We start from the raw sequence: 19253 nt of genomic DNA on the forward strand, positions 1-19253 counted from the left end.
TTTACAAGGATCTAAGGGGTTACTTACTCTTTTGTGGTATCATTGAGCCACTTTCCACTTTCTTAATTCTTTGCTATCAAATTTAAATATATTATTATATTATTGTAGGAAATATGAAAAAGAAACCTAGATGCTTTAATTGTGCTAAGCATATAAGATAAAAAAAAAAGTCTAATCTTCTTTGATAGGAAACAGACATAAGTTTTGATCCTCTGAACCAATTATGAGACTAATCTTTGCTCGAATTGCTTAACCAACTGAGTCACAATCATAGAACAAAAAAGTCTCGGCTTTGAAAACTCATATAATCCATTTCCTTTAAATGTACGTTTGGATTGACGGTAAATTTGACATAATCACGGTTGACCACTTCGATTTTCACGAAAGTTGCACGTAACTTTCATGCTTGAATAAAGTCACAGTGCCACAATGGTTTTGTCAATATCGCTATGAATCCAAACATGCACTTAATAAGTTTTTATATTAATGGAAACCTATGTATATAAATATAAAATACTTAAGTATATATATCCTAGCAACAATACCAGAAAACTTTAAAATTTGTTCATGGAATGAGAAGGAAGAAAACAGAAGAAGACGAAGGACTGGTCTGTCCAATTATTTAAACCATATCAATATTTTTATATACAGATAATGAAGCAACCACCACTAAAACAATAAGAATAATAATAATGTTCAACATCATCAATAATAAGAATAATAATGTTTAACATCAACAATAAAACTATAGGAAAAATACATAATCAACTATGCATTGTACTAATTCAATCTCTAACTCGTCTTCCATCTCTTTCCTAGCTACCTCCTGCAGTTTCCTTTCCAGGCCTAAAGTCAAACACCATATTTTAACAATATTCTTTCTTCTACAAGGGTGTAACTTATATACAAGTTCACTATATTATAGGATTGATCAAGGTTCATTTTTTCTTTCTTTGAAAAATCTCTAAGGGATGCTGTTTCCAAGGCAGAAAATGAAATAGAATTCAGAAGAATTTGTATGGTACTATAAAGGGAAGATGAAAAGTTAGTTAGCATGGATTCAAGTTTGATAACCCTTTGGGGTAAACTCTCTTTCAGATTATGATGGAGTTACAAGTTATTAGGATATTTAGATTGGTTGTAGCATGTGTTCTTTGTTTGTGTATATTCATCAGATCAGCTTCTTCTGCAACTAAAGGTTAGTAACTAAATACTATAATTCTTCTAGATCATCATAATATCTATTACTTGATTTCTTTCTCTTTAAACATAGAAAACAACATATTTTAATTAACATGAAAGGCCATGAGATGATCATAATTAATAATGAGAAAAACAATAAATATGAAACTTTTTTTTTTTTTTTACAAGGATTGTAAAATAGAACTAGTAGTTTCATACTTCCAATACTGAGAATCTTGAAACAATTTCACTTTTTCTTTATGTTGCTAAAATTTCTTTCAAGGGAAAATCCAATTTTGTACAAAATGAATTTAACATGTGACATTTTCCTTGTAGGGTTTGAGAGCATAGCATGTTGTGCTGATTCAAATTACACAGATCCAAAAACCACCCTAACTTATACAACAGATCACATCTGGTTCTCTGATAAAAGAAGTTGCAGACCAATACCCGAAATTTTGTTTAGCCACAGAAGCAATAAAAATGTTCGAATATTTGAAATAGATGAAGGAAAGAGATGTTATACTTTGCCAACAATCAAGGATCAAGTATATTTGATAAGGGGCGTATTTCCCTTTGATAGTTTAAATTCTTCGTTTTATGTTTATATCGGGGTAACAGAACTATGTGAATTAAGATCGTCTAGACTTGAGGACTTGGAAATCGAGGGAGTTTTTAGAGCCACCAAAGAAAATATTGATTTCTGTTTATTGAAGGAGGATGTCAATCCCTTCATTTCTCAAATTGAATTGAGGCCATTACCTGAAGAATACCTACATGGTTTCGCTACCAGTGTTTTAAAACTGATAAGCAGAAACAATCTTGGTGACATAAATGATGATATCAGGTATGCGATCTTACTCTATTTTTAGGTAAGTTCCTCTATTTTACAGGGAGAGTGTTTCTCAGGAAACCTATAAGGCTTAGGGTTTGTCACTGCTTGTTTCTTATGGAAGCATTATACGTTCATACTTGGTAGATATAATATTATATAAAAATCAACATCTTTCTCTCTAAGGGATAGAAATTGCAATTCATGTTATGTGTGTTGAGCATATTTAAATTTAAACCAAATGAATTTGAGGAACATCATGATGCATGAACCTTTCTGATATATGCATGACATAACCTATGTTTCACTTTACATAAAGAATGATATGTACATCTTTATATTAATTAACTTTGATCTTTATGATGCATTGAGATACACCTGAACTTAAATAACAAATAGAGAAGCAAGAATCCAGAACTCTACCATTCAATCCATTATAATATGCAACTCACAAAAATTAACTCTCGTCGCTTCATATTAAATACCCTAAAGGATCCTAATCTAGTGTAGCCTTAGTTTTCTATTGAAGTGATTTGTGTTTAGAGTTTGGTCTGCATCTGCAACTTTGTTTTGTTGCTCTAATGCCATGACAGAAAGGTCTCATAATATTGGTATCTATCAATTTTAGGTTCCCAGATGACCAAAATGATAGAATCTGGAAACGGAAAGCAACTTCAACTCCATCATCTGCCCTTCCACTGTCTTCCAATGTCAGCAATGTTGACCTCAAAGACAGTGTCACACCTCCTCTACAAGTCCTACAAACAGCTCTTACTCACCCTGAGCGATTGGAGTTCGTCCATGATGGCCTCGAGACCGATGATTATGAATACTCTGTGTTTCTCCACTTTCTTGAACTAAATGGCACTGTCAAAGCAGGACAAAGGGTGTTTGACATCTATCTAAACAATGAGATTAAAAAGGAGAAGTTTGATGTTTTGGCTGGAGGGTCCAAGAACAGTTACACTGCCTTGAACATTTCAGCAAATGGATCACTCAATATAACCTTAGTCAAGGCATCTGGATCTGAGTTTGGACCCCTTTTGAATGCCTATGAAATCTTGCAGGCACGGTCGTGGATTGAAGAGACCAACCAAAAAGATTGTAAGTGTACACTAAGATTGCTAAATTGATGAATTTTATTAACCGTTAACCAATTTTCTATTTCATTCTCCCTCTTACACTAACACTTCTTTTCCTTTCAGTGGAACTTATTCAGAAGATGAGAGAAGAACTGCTGCTGCACAACAAAGAAAATGAAGCATTGGAGAGTTGGAGTGGAGACCCTTGTATGATTTTCCCCTGGAAAGGAATAACATGTGATGATTCAACTGGTTCATCTATTATCACTAAGCTGTAAGTCCTTCCACTTTTTAGGGTCTGTTAAGATTTGCTTATTTGAGTTTATCTATTGAGAAATAAGCACTTATGACACTGTTTGAAAGAGCCTATGAAAACAGCTTATGACATGTATATAAGCTGTTTCCGGCATATTTTCTTAAGCTCTCCATGATAGCTTATGAAAACAACTTATAGTTTATACAAAGACAAGTTGACTTTGTTATATCTATTTTATAGAAATAGCTTATAAATAAGAACTTATATGATAAGTGTTTATGCTATAAACGCTCAATTTAACTGTTTATCCAAACACGACTTTAATGCATCCATATGTGCTTACAAGTTTTGCTCTATTTTCTGCAGGGATCTTTCTTCCAATAATCTCAAGGGAGCAATTCCTTACTTTGTCACTAAGATGACCAATTTACAAATACTGTACTGCTTCTAAATCTCATTTAAAAACATCCACGTTAATTTTGTGGGAACAGTGGACTGTTTTTATCCATTAGTTAATAATGTTGTAACAATTTTGTTATGCGCAGGAACCTGAGCCACAACCAGTTCGATTCGTTATTCCCCTCGTTTCCACCGTCCTCCTTGCTGATATCATTGTAATTATCTCTTCTCATGTTTAACAAATGACCTAGGATGATACTAATATGAGCTTATAGCACTTCTATTATCCTTGTAAATGTTAACATAAACAAGCACATGCAGATTATAGAACTAAAATATGATAGAATATGCTGTATATAGTCCCAACTCATGTTGGTTACATAAGGTAGATATTAGACAGTCTCAATGCAGAAACCAATATCTGTGTGCATGATGCATCTTAATCTTTAAAAGATTTTATGATTAAGGCTGTTCTCTATGGCACTTCAGTAGGAGCAGTCACACATCTATGTGAAAGTTCCATATGAAATCCTTGAGAAATATGTTTTGACATTATGTTTTCATATATTGCTGAATTTCTTTCTTCACCATGGTTCGAATCTTAGAGAAATTTCCTACAGTTATTAGTGCCATTGAAAAATTACCACTAAATCTTTTTCAAATGATTGATCTACATTTATGGATCAGGGATCTGAGCTACAATGATCTTGATGGACGGCTTCCAGAATCCATTATCTCACTGCCACATTTAAAATCATTGTAAGTTTTATATGTTGGCATTCTACTTCATCCATATTAGGAAGCTATTTTCGATTGTTGTATATTTTTAATATACTTCATTTATTCAGCTTGTATTTGATTTATTTCCAGATATTTTGGCTGCAATCCATATATGAAGGACGAAGATACAACAAAGTTGAACAGTTCACTAATCAATACAGAGTATGAAGTATTATTGATGCATAACAATAGAAGTTTTTAAAATAAAATAAAATAAATCAAAATTTACTTGTTTCTGTTTTCACAGTTATGGGAGATGCAAAGGAAAAAAACCAAAGTTTGGACAAGTATTCGTGATTGGAGCTATTACAAGTGGATCACTTTTGATTACTTTGGCTGTTGGAATTCTATTTTTTTGCCGTTATAGACACAAGTCAATTACTTTGGAAGGATTTGGTGGAAAGACCTACCCAATGGCAACAAGTAGGCATTTTATCTTCTAAGTCTATCTGCATTCTAAAGTAACAAACCAAAACTATAGTCACATCATTCTGCATAGACAATCTCAGATAACAAGATCTAAGTGTTATCTTTAACATAGTGCATGGTTTACAAATACAGAGAAATAATACTTTTATATCCCTAAGATTAAATCAACTTTTCTACTTACAGATTTACTCAGTAATGTATACACATAATGATAAAATAAGAGATAAGTATATTAAAAATTAACATCCTATGAGAATTATCTAGATAGATGGCTACAAAAAATTTTACATTCCATCTGTACAGTAACAATAATATCAATTGAAATAGGAATACTTGTGATCGTGATAGATGATATTAGTTTCTGTAGAAGACCATTCCTATGATCATGATGGAAGTAGTGATTTTAGCAATGTTTGATTTGATCTAATCTACAATGTAACATGACATTCTCCAACAAAAACATGCAGATATAATCTTCTCTTTGCCAAGCAAAGACGATTTCTTCATAAAGTCTGTATCAGTTAAACCATTCACTTTGGAGTATATAGAGCAGGCTACAGAACAGTACAAAACTTTGATAGGTGAAGGAGGATTTGGTTCTGTTTACAGAGGCACTCTAGACGATGGTCAAGAAGTGGCAGTGAAAGTGCGGTCATCCACATCAACTCAGGGAACCAAGGAATTTGATAACGAGGTATAATATGCACTATCACTTTACTAGAGCAACAAGATTCCCACAAAACGTTTCTAATTAAAACTTTGGTCGTACAGTAGTTTAAGAATTTGTTTGGTTCCTATCACACCATCTGATTAGTCTTACGATTGATCATGCAGCTAAACCTACTTTCAGCTATACAACATGAGAACCTGGTGCCTCTTCTGGGTTACTGTAATGAGTATGATCAACAAATTCTCGTGTATCCATTCATGTCTAATGGCTCTTTGCTAGATAGACTATACGGTAACTAACTCACAATTCTTTTAGCTGATATGTTTTAATACACAGTAATTCTGAAATTTAATTTCATAACAGGGGAAGCATCAAAGAGAAAAATATTAGACTGGCCAACTAGACTCTCTATTGCTCTCGGTGCAGCTCGAGGCAAGTACCATGATGTTGTTTTATTTTTACTAGGTTGTGCATATGTACTAATTAAGCTTGCATCATATCAGAGAGGATAAAACATGAAATTGTATGTAAACATTTCATATGAAAACATAAAACTAATTCAAATGAACAATGAAAAAAGAGAAGCGTATACAATGATTATGTCTTACCACAGGCGCAGGGACTTGAATATAAGACACATATTGATTTCTCTACTGAACATATAAACTGGAGACAATCACAAGCAAAATGATGAGGCTGTATTGATTGACAAGGACAATCATATTGTTTTATTGTGATTAGAACGATATGGTAAAGATATTTGAGAGGGAATACTAATTACTAAAAGAGCGACTGATAGTTCGGATGTGCTAATGGAAATTGATAAGATGGTCAACATTGACTTAGTGAAATCTGACAACTAAGTATTTTGGCTTTCATGGATCTACTTTGGCGTAAAGAAAAACTTGAAATGATGCATCCTAAAGCTCTTTATTCTTCACATAATAAACTCAGTTTTTGACCTAACTGACTTCACTGCAGTTTTCGTCCATAACATATTTAGAACACTAAAATGATCATAAGTTTTCTGATTGAGCAGGTTTGGCATATCTTCACACATTTCCAGGACGTTCTGTAATACACAGGGACGTAAAATCAAGCAATATACTGCTGGATCAGAGCATGTGTGCTAAGGTTGCAGATTTTGGTTTCTCAAAATACGCTCCTCAGGAAGGAGACAGTTATGTTTCCCTTGAAGTAAGAGGAACTGCAGGATATCTGGATCCTGAGTAAGTGAACTTAAATCCGTCTTAATCTGAATGTTTCATACTGCTCTCTCATCTATCACTTTCAGCAAAATATTTAATACATTTCCCATACACAAGTTTGTTGGAACCACCAGAAAACTGAAGAGATGTTTCTGATTATATTCCTATTCTGAATCTGAAGTGTATATTAATTTATAAACATACAAAACTAAAGTTCCCATATCTGTGACTACATATGATAAGAGATATTTATCCATGTGAATTTGAATGGGATGAAGAAGAATCTAACAATCCTAGTCCCATTTGTTTCACATGTTACAGAGAGTAACCATGACATGATCAAATTTCACAATAGCTGACGGTTATCCATATGCAGGTACTACAAAACCCAGCAATTATCTGAAAAAAGTGATGTTTTCAGCTTTGGTGTGGTTCTACTTGAAATTGTAAGCGGACGGGAACCTCTCAACATAAAGAGACCACGGATCGAGTGGAGCTTGGTTGAATGGGTATGATCCATGACCCCCTTTTTTACTAATATCATTTTCAAATGGTTCATATGTTTTAGTAGGTGCTAACACATAACTTTTCATGCAGGCTAAACCATACATAAGAGCATCAAAGGTGGATGAAATTGTAGATCCTGGCATCAAGGGAGGATATCATGCAGAGGCATTGTGGAGAGTTGTGGAAGTAGCACTGCAATGTCTTGAACCCTACTCAACATATAGGCCATGCATGGTTGATATTGTCCGCGAGTTGGAGGATGCTCTGATTATTGAAAACAATGCATCTGAATACATGAAATCCATAGACAGCCTTGGAGGATCCAACCGCTACTCAATTGTTATGGACAAACGGGCGCTGCCTTCAACTACATCCACAGCAGAATCAACTATCACAACCCAAACCTTGTCACACCCTCAACCGAGATAGTAAATGGGTTGATGGAATTCTTTTGATTTGATTTTGACATTACTTTAGTAATATCACATTTTAAATGGTAAAGGAGAAAAATACTACTTCCGATTGTATTTTCATCCACTCTATGTTTCTTGAAACTGAATCTCTCTTGCTCAGCCCCAGTTTTTATGGGTGAAAAGAATAATTTGGGTCAAATGCAAGTGAAGCCATATGGTGCATAATTTAAAAGCCATATCATATCATTTGCTAAGTCCAAAGTAAAATTTTCACAAACTAGTTAGATTGTGATTTAGTCTATAGACAGTTCAACAGAGTTATATACACTATGTTGACTTGCGACTAATTTGGTTAAGCACGAGGAACACATATATATGGGAAATACTTGTAGAACTACTTTGTTTATAGAAATGAAAATATTTTCCATTTTTATTTTTTATTTTCGTTACAAAAAGTTTGAATTATGTTTACTTTATTTTATACATGGTTCTAAATTATGGTAAGAAAGTTGTCATTGCGGAAAAATACAGTCGCAATTTCCGCTGTGCGTCTTCAGCTCAAGTGATTGTCTCTTGGTGATTGCTCAACAGTCCCCTCAACATTGCTCAACCTATCAGAACACAATTTCCAATAGGCATTTGTTCTACTTAAAAGGGAATCGTAAGCTAGCTTCCGATGCTTACTTTCACGAAATTTTGAGCAACTCAAGGGCTTGTAGAGCAATTACCTTGTCTCTTTACAAATCGAAGTTTGGGATTACACCACTCTCAAATGTCAACAAGGAAAACAAAAATTGTAATGTTTTATGAAATAACTATGTTGAAAAATATTTAGCAAAACAATTAATACCCTTTTCTTAAAACGTGTTCCCAAAATGCCCATTTCTCGAATTATATAAGGCAAGATTGACTATCATAGAGCATAATTTTCCATAGGCTTGAAATAGATACCAACATTTAAATAAACATCCTAGAGCTGGATTGGATTGGAGTGGGACCATGTAGAGCGATAATAAATCGTCAGTGATAAACAATTCATACACTCTTGTTCCTCATTTTTCCTTCCCTCTTAACATGCTTCTTATTTTGAGAAATAATGAGCTAAAGACATTATAGAAGAAAAGATTTGAAATTGTAGTGACTGCATATCTGCTTGTGTTTATGCAGTAAAAAGACTAGAAGTTCACATAAGAAATCATATCTGATTAGAATGCAAACTTGAACTCTGCAGGTACAATAAAGAGGTAATATGTTTTTTCCCATCAGAAAAATTTGACGTACACAATCATATCGAACAACTGATTATCGTGATTAATTTATTTTTACAGTAAGTATTGTGCAATTCAGTTTTTTCGGTGGTTGAAGTCAATCTGACTTTTGATGCTAAGTTACTTTACTTTATAAACTACATTTTTCCTTCCATGTTGAATTGTTTCCGAAAAACACTCAAATAAGGAGAGTTAGAACAAGAACAAGCTCAAATAAAGGAGAAAGAAGATTGTGGTAGCATTTGGTACACAAGTTAGAACAATAGGAACATTACATGTGATTTTTTATATGCAAGTCAAATGAGATTAAGCAGAACTTGTGCGACAGAATATAGCTGGCAGGGACTTGGGTATTATAGAGTGTCTGTGTGCGTCACACATCGATTAGTATTAGGTGCTCGACAATTGCTTGGATGTTATCAACTATGATCCATTTCTATCCAGAATTTGTACAACCATTTACCTTTTTCTGACAAATATGAGGGTACTACCAAAGCCAAAAGGTGTGCTACAACTCTAATTCATTGATGTGTTCGTTGCATTACTACGACAGAAAGATGACAGATGAAAATCTCAAGCGATTGAGTCGGGCATATAAGCATGTTCCAAATGAACCAAAGATGACACAAGAATCGAGCATATTAATGTAAGTTTACATCGTAAGGAATGTCTAAGTACCATGAAACACAAGGCGGCATTTCAAAGGGACTGAAGTCTAACTTGGACTAACTTCTATCTTAGAAGAACTTCTCAATTAAAATAAACTTTTAGTTCTTTTAGAAAAGTCCTTGCAAGCTTATAGATATTTATAGGCAAGTTAAACGAGAGAACCTCTATATAGATCAAGAAGGTAACTTTGACTACTGCAAGAAGCTGTTATTTAAAAAACTTATAACTATTTCAAGATTCTTTCCATAAGTGCTTTTAAAGATTTTTACTCAAATTGGCTCTAATTTGAAAAGCACTATTACATGATAATATGAGAATTGCAACATTTTACTACTCCGAATTTGCAAATAAACCAATGCATTAAACCATCTAATAACCCAATAAATTGGCAATCAAGAACTAGAATTAAAGAAACAAACAAAGCATGATTACACTAATCGAACGCACAAACTTTTGATTTAGAAATGACTTATAGATCAAGAATTCCATCTAGATTATACATTATATAGGTGTGGTGGAGAAATCTTACTAGAAAGTTGTATTACATGATTCATTACACACATCAAGTTGCAAAAAGAGAAGGATTTGCAGAAGCGTTGCCAACTTGAACTTCAAGTAATTCCAAACGACGTTCCAATACATCAAGCTTCTCATTCAATGAAGCTAATTTACTCTTTGTTGTAGCCTCTGAAATAACAAAAATAACAACGACCCATCAAAAAAAGATATAAGATTTCAACTAACAAGGCAAAAGGGTCAAAGAAAAACAGAAAATTGAGAAGAAATTGAGTACCGAATTGGACAAGGAAATCGAAGAGACGACGAACATTGAGAGAAATGTGAGAGATGAATTCACGATTTTCCCAATCAGCTTGAACAGCGATTCCAACGTTAACTGCGTTTGTGATTCCACCAGCACGTGCCATTGATGGAATTCTTTGATTTCAGATCCAATGTAGATTTTGATTTTATTCAACTGCTTTTCTTCTTTCTCTTTCACTTCCAACTAACTTTCGTTTACTTCAAGACTTTTTGTTCTACTTTTGCTCTTTAATTCTCTTTTACTCAAACTTTTGATGTTTAAGGGTATGTTTGGCAAAAAATGGTTTTGAGCTTATAACTTATTTATTTATTTTTTTTTAACTAGTTATAACTTATCTTATGTCATACTCCTAATTAAATTGTAGTATCATTTTGGAGTGTAACCAGGATTATACAGGGTATAATTACCAAAACTTTTAATGATTGCATTGGTTTTGATGTTTTTCTTCTTATAATAAATATTGGAGGGAGTTATAAGTTTATATGACTAAAAAACATTTGATACCTGTTACTTTGAGTTTATGGCTTATTTTAGACATATGAGTTTGATAAATTAGCTTTTATAAATGTAAAATGATTTCCTTCAAAAAATAAATGTAAAAATGATATAATATTTAAATTTAAATTTGTTTAATTTTATATACTGAAAAGTTTAGCTCTTATAAATGTAAAATCTTTGCGCCAAATTACTTGCTACTCATCCCGTTCCATAGTAAATGATCCTTTTGTAAAAAAATATTGTCATAAAACAACTGACTTATTTAACTTTTCAATACAATATTAATTACTTTTTTTAATTATAACTCTAATTAATACTACTTTCATCACTCAAAATTCAATATATTACCCTCCATGAGTGATAATGGATAATGCAACAAATTTAAAGAGTAACACCTCTATGTAGTTTGAAGGTCATCAACTCAGTCGATACATGTAAACCATTACAAGTGTGCATGAATTTTAATGAAAATAAGCTAAATTGATTGATACATATATGATGGATAGTAGTCAGCCTCAATCATTCATTTAAAGTAATATATAATAAAGAAGAGAAACACATATAGGCCAATAATTAACATGTCAACAAATTGATTATCTAAAAAACATGGAAACATAGAGTGTTAAAAGAAAGGAACTCATGGCACACTAACTCTAAAGATCTTCAATTTAAAAATACACTGAAATTCCATTTCAAACTGAGGATAGTTAATTGTATATAAAAAATTACGTGGAATAAAAAGCACAGAATTTGATCTTATAAAAGATGTAGTAATATGGTAAATGTCGCATAGGAAACAAAAGATTGAGTAATAATTAACATTTTTGTGATGCCAAACTAATGAATTGTTATTATTGTACATTCCTGGTTTTTGTAGTAAACTTTGGTATTTAATCTTTTTATTATAGTGCCCGGAACAAAATTAGCCACAATTAATCTAAAGTTCTTAAACTTATGCAGTCTGTCATATGAAAAGCATGGACTAAGATTGGATCTGATGCAGTCACTGCAGCTACCAATTTCATAAACATTGAATTGATTTTTCATAAACATTTACAACATGATTCATGATAGAAGAGCTCAAGTCTAATTACCACTATTATTTCAATCATTAAAGTAACCGTGTCTCTCCTGTGTGCATTCCATTTTGAGGATAAGATGAAAATTATAATGTTACATTTCCATCATATTTGAAGACTGACTGAGAACCTCAAATGGTGGCCTATGTATCACCTCCTTCACTGTTAAGGGGCATGAGTCTGTTATCCAGAAGAATGTGAATGCAGTTTCTGGATTCCCTGTGCATGGAAAGTCGGAAAATATTGAATGTAAGAAGGGAGAGCGTAAAACGTAAGCTATCCGATTAATATTGATTAGTGTCAAAAGTGATTAAAAGCAATGCTATGTTTTGCAGGTAAGATTCAGTAACACGAGCAGGTTTTATCGTAGAATGAGACCATCTGCTTCCAATATCTTAACTTTCTGCAATCCAATGAATATTCCACTCATAGGTTAACATGTTTGTTCGGTAACACAAGTTGAATAGACGGTGTCTTTGGTTTAGGTGAATGCAATGAAATAAACCATGTTACAACACATATAACACAGCTTAAAACACCAGGAGCAGATTTAAATAGACAAGAGAGTCAAATTTGAAATGAAAAAAGGAAAAGAAAACTTGCATATTCAATACGATATATGTTCTAATCGTGTAGTACACAAGCATTTTCGCGGTAAACTATATCGACAAACTTTTCAAGTTTTCTTGATTTTTCATATACATATAGCTGAAGAAGCTTATTATCCATCTCATCGGTCACAGCATCTTGAAGCTGAAATAGAAGTACATACATTAAGTGTCAGAAAAGTCATAGAAAGGGAGGAATTTATGGCTTTAACAATTTAACCTGTTTAACAAGTTTATATAAGGGTAATTCACACATTATAATTTTAACCGAGTACAATCATGCTGAATGAAATGTAATTGTGCTATTTATACAAATTGAAACTACAGAGAAAACCAATTAAGGTTTTGAATACCAGAAGGGGGTGAATCGTGAATGTCTAGTAAGCACATAAAAGGGGTACATGCTTTGCCGATGGCTTCACGTTTAGAAAATGGCAATGACGTTCCATCTCCTTCAACTTCATGCGCATCATCCATTTCCATCAGCTTCACCTTCACTTTCAGCCTTATTATCATGCTTTGCATCCTCGCGCCATCAATAGATTCGCTTCCAGAAACATCAGCATTATCACAAGTATTTTGGCTGTCCTCCAATGACCTCTGAGGACTTTCTTCCTCTTCATCAGCATCCATAAAGTTTTCTCCTCTGGCTTCACCGCAAACTTCTTCCCCAGGTTTATTTTGATATTGCCGATTCACACCTCCATCCTTTTCTTTATGGATCCAAACCAGCATTTCCATAAACTGAAAAACTATCCTCTTTAAAGTTTCCATTTCGAGATAACTCACCCTCTTCTCTTTTGCTTTTGAACTGTTGATTTGATTCTTCTTGGTATCTGCAAACTTCAGTGCTTCCAGCGATGGCTCCGGTCGTGAATGTAACTGGTCTTGCATAATCATCACCCTAAACCATGATAAAGAAACAAACATTCAGCAGTACATTACTTGTAGTGATGCTGGAGAAAGACAATTACAAAGAACTTAACAAGTGAGGGGATCACACTATAGTCCCATAAAACAGTTAAAAATGAAATGATGCTATCAATGCTCTGATTTGACAAGCCAACAACTTGGGGTAATAGAATGAGAATTACCAAGAACTTCACAAGTGTGGTGATCACTTAGTACCATAAACACAATTAACAACGAAATGACATTAGCTTTCACTAACAGCTCACCATAGAGTTTCATTTTTACGCACAGTACGGTCTAAATCAAGACATTTATCTTCTCTAGAAATTGAGTGATGTCATGGGACACATTGATCACCATCTGTAGAAGTATTTAATATGGTTTTGGTTTCACTATGGTAGGCACCCGCCCTAACACCAGGACTACTACCCTCACTTTCAGCAAAAATTCTCACAGAATTATTCCAAGTCACAACATTTCTCACATAATTGTTTACTACTTCTACAAATTGTATGTATATTTCTGAAAGCTCGCAAAAATACTGTATCAACTAACTATATAACTAAGTAGGTGTTCTAAAAAAAATTGCATCAATAGATAACAAAATTATGGATGAATGGAATAAAAATGTCCTCTAGTTACATAACAAATTAAACCTATTTGCATTCACATTATTGTGAGTTTTCATCAAGCATCTAATTCCAGTATACTATAGTCACTTTCTACTAGCAGCACCATGCCTCCCCTTCTATAAACATTAAAAAATTCACATTCAATTGAACAAACTAAGGGACATAAACATTTAGTTGCATTTTTATTTAATATAGATATGGTAGCAATAGGAAATCAATTACAACAATTGACCACTAGTGAAAGTATGTGTTAGTGTTACTGTCGATTGATTCTTGGTATCTGCAAACTTCAGTGCCTACAGCAATGGCCCCGTTTGTGAATGTACCTGATCTTGCAAAATCACCAACTTAAACCATGATAAAGAAAGAAGCATGCAGCAGGACGTTACACGTTGGGGTGGATGCCGGAGAACGACAATTACAAAGAACTTCACAAGTGAGGTGATCACTTGATAGTCCGATAAAACAGTTAAAAATGAAATGATGCTATCAATGTTATGATTTGACAAGCCAGCAACTTATGGCATTAGAATGATAATCCAACAAAGCATGAATTGAGAATAATAGCAAATGAAATTGTTAATCATAATAATCATATATTTATATTAGGTCAAATCCAGAAATTTGTACAAACAGAACAGAACAGAGCACAAACTAAATTAGGGATTTGTTTGTACATCTCACTAATTAACTAAGTAGATCACTTTTTTGATCTCAAAATACATACAAACAAACTAATTATTTAATTAATTAAAATAGTAACGAACTAAATCACTCAACATTGATGACATGGACGTGAACCATGAGATCTTCATCTTCATCCTCTTCATTCTTCTTCTTCAGCTTCTTAGGAATCACAATTTCCAGAACGTTGTTCTCAAACTTGGCTGTTGTGTGAACACCGTCAAGATTCTCCCCAGCCAAGTCGATAGTTCCACTAAATCGATTGCGATTCGGAAAAGTATCCTCAATCTTGAGAATGTTGCGATCAACAAACACCTTCACATCTTCCTTCTTCACATCACTGAGCTCACAGTAACGGAGAACAACAGCCTCCTCCGTCTCTCTCATGTTGATGTTACGATCGATCACTGAAGACATGAACCGAAACATGAACCGACCAAACATTCTACCCGGATAGAAAACGTCCGTCGCACGGAAAGGGCGATCAGGGTCATCAGCGTTGGCATTCTCCTCACTGGTGTTGAAGCGGCGAATGAGAGGACGAGCGGTGTAGGAGATGCCGACGTAAGACACGGTGGCAGTGACGATGGGACGACGGCGAATGAAGGAAGGCACGGCGGCCTTGAAGGAACGGTAGGAGGAAGAGAGGAAACGGGAAAATGCCATTGTGGTGTGTTGAAGAAACTTGACTTGACAAAGAGAGATTTTTTAGGGTTTCTGTAATGAGAGTGAGAGTGAGAGTGAGGGAAAGGGTTTAAGAAGAAGAATGTTCTAGAAGGATTACTACTACCTTGGCGACCAAGCCACTTTTGCTTAGTGACCACGTGTCCATTACACATTTAATTCTTTTCATTTTTAGTAGAGTTAGTTAATGAGAGTATGTAAGAATCATGAGACAACACATGTATTAAATAATGCCTAATTTTACTTCTAATTTCTATAATTGAATACTTAGTGTCCTTAAAGATTTTTACACACAAATTAATAAATGTGATAATAATGTCAATTTTACTAAACTAACTTTAGTTAGTACTCCCTCCGTTTCAAAATGAGTGTCGTTTTAGGTGTTTACACACATATTAAGAAATGCAATTATTAAGAGAAAGAGAATGATTATTTTACCAAATTATCCTTATTAACTATTGGTTAGTTTTAAAAGTAATACTTTGGAAGTAGTGCGCAGAGTATTAATTGGAGGGTACAATTGAAAAGAAAAAGTTATTATTGCATTGGAAACTGAAAGCGACACTCATTTTGAAACAATTTTTTTTGGCTAAAGCGACACTCATTTTGAAACGGAGGGAGTATTTATTTGTGTAATGTTTTGGAAGTAGTGTACATTCAATTAATTGGAGGTATAATTACAAGTAAAATAAAAATTCTACTTAAAAAGTGTAAGTGACATTTATTTTAAAACGGATGAAGTATTTAGTTTCTTTATTTGATTTATTTAAGTTCCTTATTATTAGTTCTTATTTAGAATTTCCTTTGTATAAATTAGTTTCGGGTCAACTTTCTCGAGTTATAATTTCTAATCACATTGTCATCAATGGAAACTCTTTGTGGTTTATTAAGCTCAATTTCACGTTCCTTTATGAATTGCAGATTGAAAATCCATTGATAAATTTTGATGAAACGTCAACGGTTATTGATGATCTGTTTCACAAAAATATCGTATTGAGTAACAAAACAGTTATCTAGGATTCTCATTTGATTAACGATATTAGTAGAACAATTCTTATTGTTCAAAAGATGGTGAATAAGAACGGTTTGTGGCAAAAGAAGTTTTTGGCGATATCAATAGTATATATATAAAGTAAGGTTTTTTATGTCATGTGTCACTTCCACATTCATTCTCAATATTGTTATTATTTTTTCTATTTTTAAAAACCAATATTTTATTTAACATAAATATCTCAACAACATTTTGATCTTATCCATTCAATATTTTCTTTAATTTTTTATTGAATTTCTAATATTTTATGTAGCAGAAATATCTGAACAAACTACACATAATACTTTCAACAAAGTTTACATATACGATCTTATTTTATGATTAAAAGACTCCATTTTGTTTATTTGTTTTTAGGAAAAGAAGCTTCAATTATTTATTACCAATCTTTTAGCACTATATCATTCAATTAGTTTTTATGTTTGAGGAAAAAAAAAGGTTCGATTAGTTTTTTTTTTTGATAAAATAAAGGTTCGATTAGTTATTATGTTATCTTTTAACAGCATTTTCTAATGCAAATGTAGACTATAAATAAATAAATTTTCGTTAATCACATATTTACATAGTTTGAGCACAAGCAGAAACCCCAAACCTTCTTTTCATCTAACATTTTTCCTTCTTCAAGTTTGCCAAACACCAATTTTATAATTTCTCATATATATATATATATATATATATATATATATATATATATATATATATCAACCACTTTCTTCCCTTTCAATCGATTTTTCTCTCTCATACGCATGGGCCACGAAACAAACCCATGACCACATGTTTAAAGGGACCCAAAACTCTTACCACTTGGACTAATTCATTATTGATTTTGTTACACTTTTTATTCTTGCATTGGACATTCATCTCATCATTTATATTTATTTTTATGATATTATTATAATTTTAAATTTAAATAAATTCAATCTAATATACTGACACGTGTATTCGTGCACACAAACTTATAAAACTTATTTAATATCTAACCCGGACAACGCCGGGTCTCTAAACTAGTTTGACATAAGATGGTGAATAAGGACACTCTCTATCACAAGATGTTGAATCAAAATGATTTGTGGCAAAAGAAGTTTATTAACCTAACATTTAATTTCTTTATTGAGTTTAGTTTAGTTAGATTCCTTATATTTAGTTTGTTTTTTTTTTGAGAAAGATTCCTTATATTTAGTAGTTAGTTAAGAAAACTCCCTATCACATTTTATCAATTAACGAAAATTCTTTAGAGTATATTCAGGAAAATCTCATTTTTCTCCTCTCAATTCAACAACGATTTAGAAATTCGTTGATAAATTTTGATGAAACGTCAACAGTCTCTATAACTTGTTTTACAAAAATATGATGATCCGCAACAAGACAGATGCTAATTTTGACTTGTTTAACATCCATGCAAAAGGTAACCCAGTTTCAAAATTCATAGTGTGCGAAATTATAGCAATCCACATAAAAGTGAAACGAGGAAGTAGCCTATTTCTAAATGATGTGTATTTGTTGGTTTATGAAAAGAAATGTTGTAAGTTGAAAGTAAACCACCAAAATAAAAAAACAAATCTTCCTTAATGCAGTTTGATTTGATTTAGACGGCCAAATTCTAGTTTATACTCAACATTAACAACCAGATTCTGATTCAATATTCTACGCTCATCTGAAGGACAGAATTTTGTAATTGTTGTTTCATTGCCTGCTTGTTTTATTGTAATAGTATTGTCTTGCAAATTTTAAATTTAGTTAATTATTTTAAGTTATTTTCATGTTTACACTCTATTTAATTTTATTTTAAATCATATATGTATGAATAATGTATAATCGAGTATGTTCATATACCAACCGAGTCGAATTATATATAGTTTAAGTTCGGCTCATTAAGTTAACGAACTTAATTTATAGCTCAAGTTTAACTCATTTGGTACATGAATCAAGTTCAACGAATCAATTGACGATCCAAGTCTCGAACTTTATTCGAGTTCGTTCGGTTCATTGTCAGCCCTAGCAACAATACTTGATAAGAACAGGGCCGTTCCTATGAAATAGGAGGCTCGACTCTCTTTTTAAAATAGGCCCCCTAAAATAAAAACATAATTTTTTTGTGTAGCTAAACTTCATTAAAAAATCAGAATTAGAAGAACTTATAAACATGAAACGAAATAAAAAAAAATTAAGTGAAAGAGAGGTGAAATTTACCTAACGTTGCTGTTTGGATTTATCATTCCTCCATTGTGGAAAAGGGGAAACAAACAATTTATGCGAAAAAGAAATGATTGTTGTGATTCTTTTTATTGAAATAGCTTTCCAAATTGGGGGTGGCTTGATAGCATCAGATTTATGTCCAAAGGAGAATTAGAGTCTAGAAAAAACTCAAACGTGTACTGAAGAAAGAAAAAGAAGAAACATATTTTTTTTATTTAAGTGGGGTGTGGTATTAGACTTAATTTATTTTTTTGAGGCCCATAGGTTTTGGAGGCCCCGCTTGGTTGAGCTGCTTGCGCACCCCCAATGCCGGGCCTGGATAAGAACACTTAAAATATTTTTCTCTCTCCTTCACTTATATATTTTTCTTAATATGTGTGAAATGAACAAATTG

General features: G+C 32.8%; 4 protein-coding genes across 4 annotated transcripts; 1 reads left to right on the forward strand and 3 right to left on the reverse strand.

Moving 5' to 3' along the window:
* The first annotated feature begins 770 nt into the window (after positions 1-770).
* LOC146920820 (nodulation receptor kinase) lies at positions 771-8198 on the forward strand. The gene is made up of 15 exons (XM_085714267.1): positions 771-1198; positions 1519-2029; positions 2643-3118; positions 3220-3370; positions 3719-3790; positions 3898-3966; positions 4439-4510; positions 4622-4693; positions 4779-4954; positions 5428-5654; positions 5795-5921; positions 5994-6062; positions 6670-6859; positions 7215-7347; positions 7436-8198. Exons 1-15 carry the CDS (start codon positions 1102-1104, stop codon positions 7772-7774), a joined length of 2781 nt encoding a protein of 926 aa, XP_085570393.1. The 5' UTR covers positions 771-1101; the 3' UTR covers positions 7775-8198.
* Positions 8199-10123: 1925 nt separating this feature from the next.
* On the reverse strand, positions 10124-10804 carry BRK1 (BRICK1). Its single transcript, XM_085714271.1, has 2 exons — positions 10489-10804; positions 10124-10382 (listed from the first exon to the last, which is right to left on the reverse strand). The coding sequence occupies exons 1-2, from the start codon at positions 10619-10621 to the stop codon at positions 10258-10260; spliced, it is 258 nt and encodes an 85-aa protein (XP_085570397.1). The 5' UTR covers positions 10622-10804; the 3' UTR covers positions 10124-10257.
* Positions 10805-12189: 1385 nt separating this feature from the next.
* Positions 12190-13770, reverse strand: LOC146920822 (uncharacterized). Its single transcript, XM_085714270.1, has 3 exons — positions 13109-13770; positions 12796-12848; positions 12190-12394 (listed from the first exon to the last, which is right to left on the reverse strand). Exons 1-3 carry the CDS (start codon positions 13631-13633, stop codon positions 12190-12192), a joined length of 783 nt encoding a protein of 260 aa, XP_085570396.1. The 5' UTR covers positions 13634-13770.
* A 1248-nt stretch (positions 13771-15018) lies between these two features.
* Positions 15019-15597, reverse strand: LOC146920823 (uncharacterized). Its single transcript, XM_085711207.1, has one exon. It carries the CDS (start codon positions 15595-15597, stop codon positions 15019-15021), a length of 579 nt encoding a protein of 192 aa, XP_085567333.1.
* Positions 15598-19253: the final 3656 nt, after the last annotated feature.

The sequence above is a fragment of the Medicago sativa genome, chromosome 5, assembly GCF_051527215.1.
Source record: "Medicago sativa cultivar Bolivia chromosome 5, Bolivia_mono, whole genome shotgun sequence".
Lineage (NCBI taxonomy): Eukaryota > Viridiplantae > Streptophyta > Magnoliopsida > Fabales > Fabaceae > Medicago > Medicago sativa.

Coding starts and splice junctions, on each gene's coding strand:
- LOC146920820 (XM_085714267.1), top strand. CDS start 1,102: ATGATGGAGTTACAAGTTATTAGGATATTTAGATTGGTTGTAGCATGT. Junction 3,119..3,219: donor AGAGACCAACCAAAAAGATT/GTAAGTGTACAC, acceptor TTTTCCTTTCAG/TGGAACTTATTCAGAAGATG. Junction 7,348..7,435: donor AGTGGAGCTTGGTTGAATGG/GTATGATCCATG, acceptor CTTTTCATGCAG/GCTAAACCATACATAAGAGC.
- BRK1 (XM_085714271.1), bottom strand. CDS start 10,621: ATGGCACGTGCTGGTGGAATCACAAACGCAGTTAACGTTGGAATCGCT. Junction 10,383..10,488: donor CGATTTCCTTGTCCAATTCG/GTACTCAATTTC, acceptor TTGTTATTTCAG/AGGCTACAACAAAGAGTAAA.
- LOC146920822 (XM_085714270.1), bottom strand. CDS start 13,633: ATGTTTGTTTCTTTATCATGGTTTAGGGTGATGATTATGCAAGACCAG. Junction 12,849..13,108: donor AACGTGAAGCCATCGGCAAA/GCATGTACCCCT, acceptor CTTCTATTTCAG/CTTCAAGATGCTGTGACCGA. Junction 12,395..12,795: donor AAGCTTCTTCAGCTATATGT/ATATGAAAAATC, acceptor ATCACTTTTGAC/ACTAATCAATATTAATCGGA.
- LOC146920823 (XM_085711207.1), bottom strand. CDS start 15,597: ATGGCATTTTCCCGTTTCCTCTCTTCCTCCTACCGTTCCTTCAAGGCC.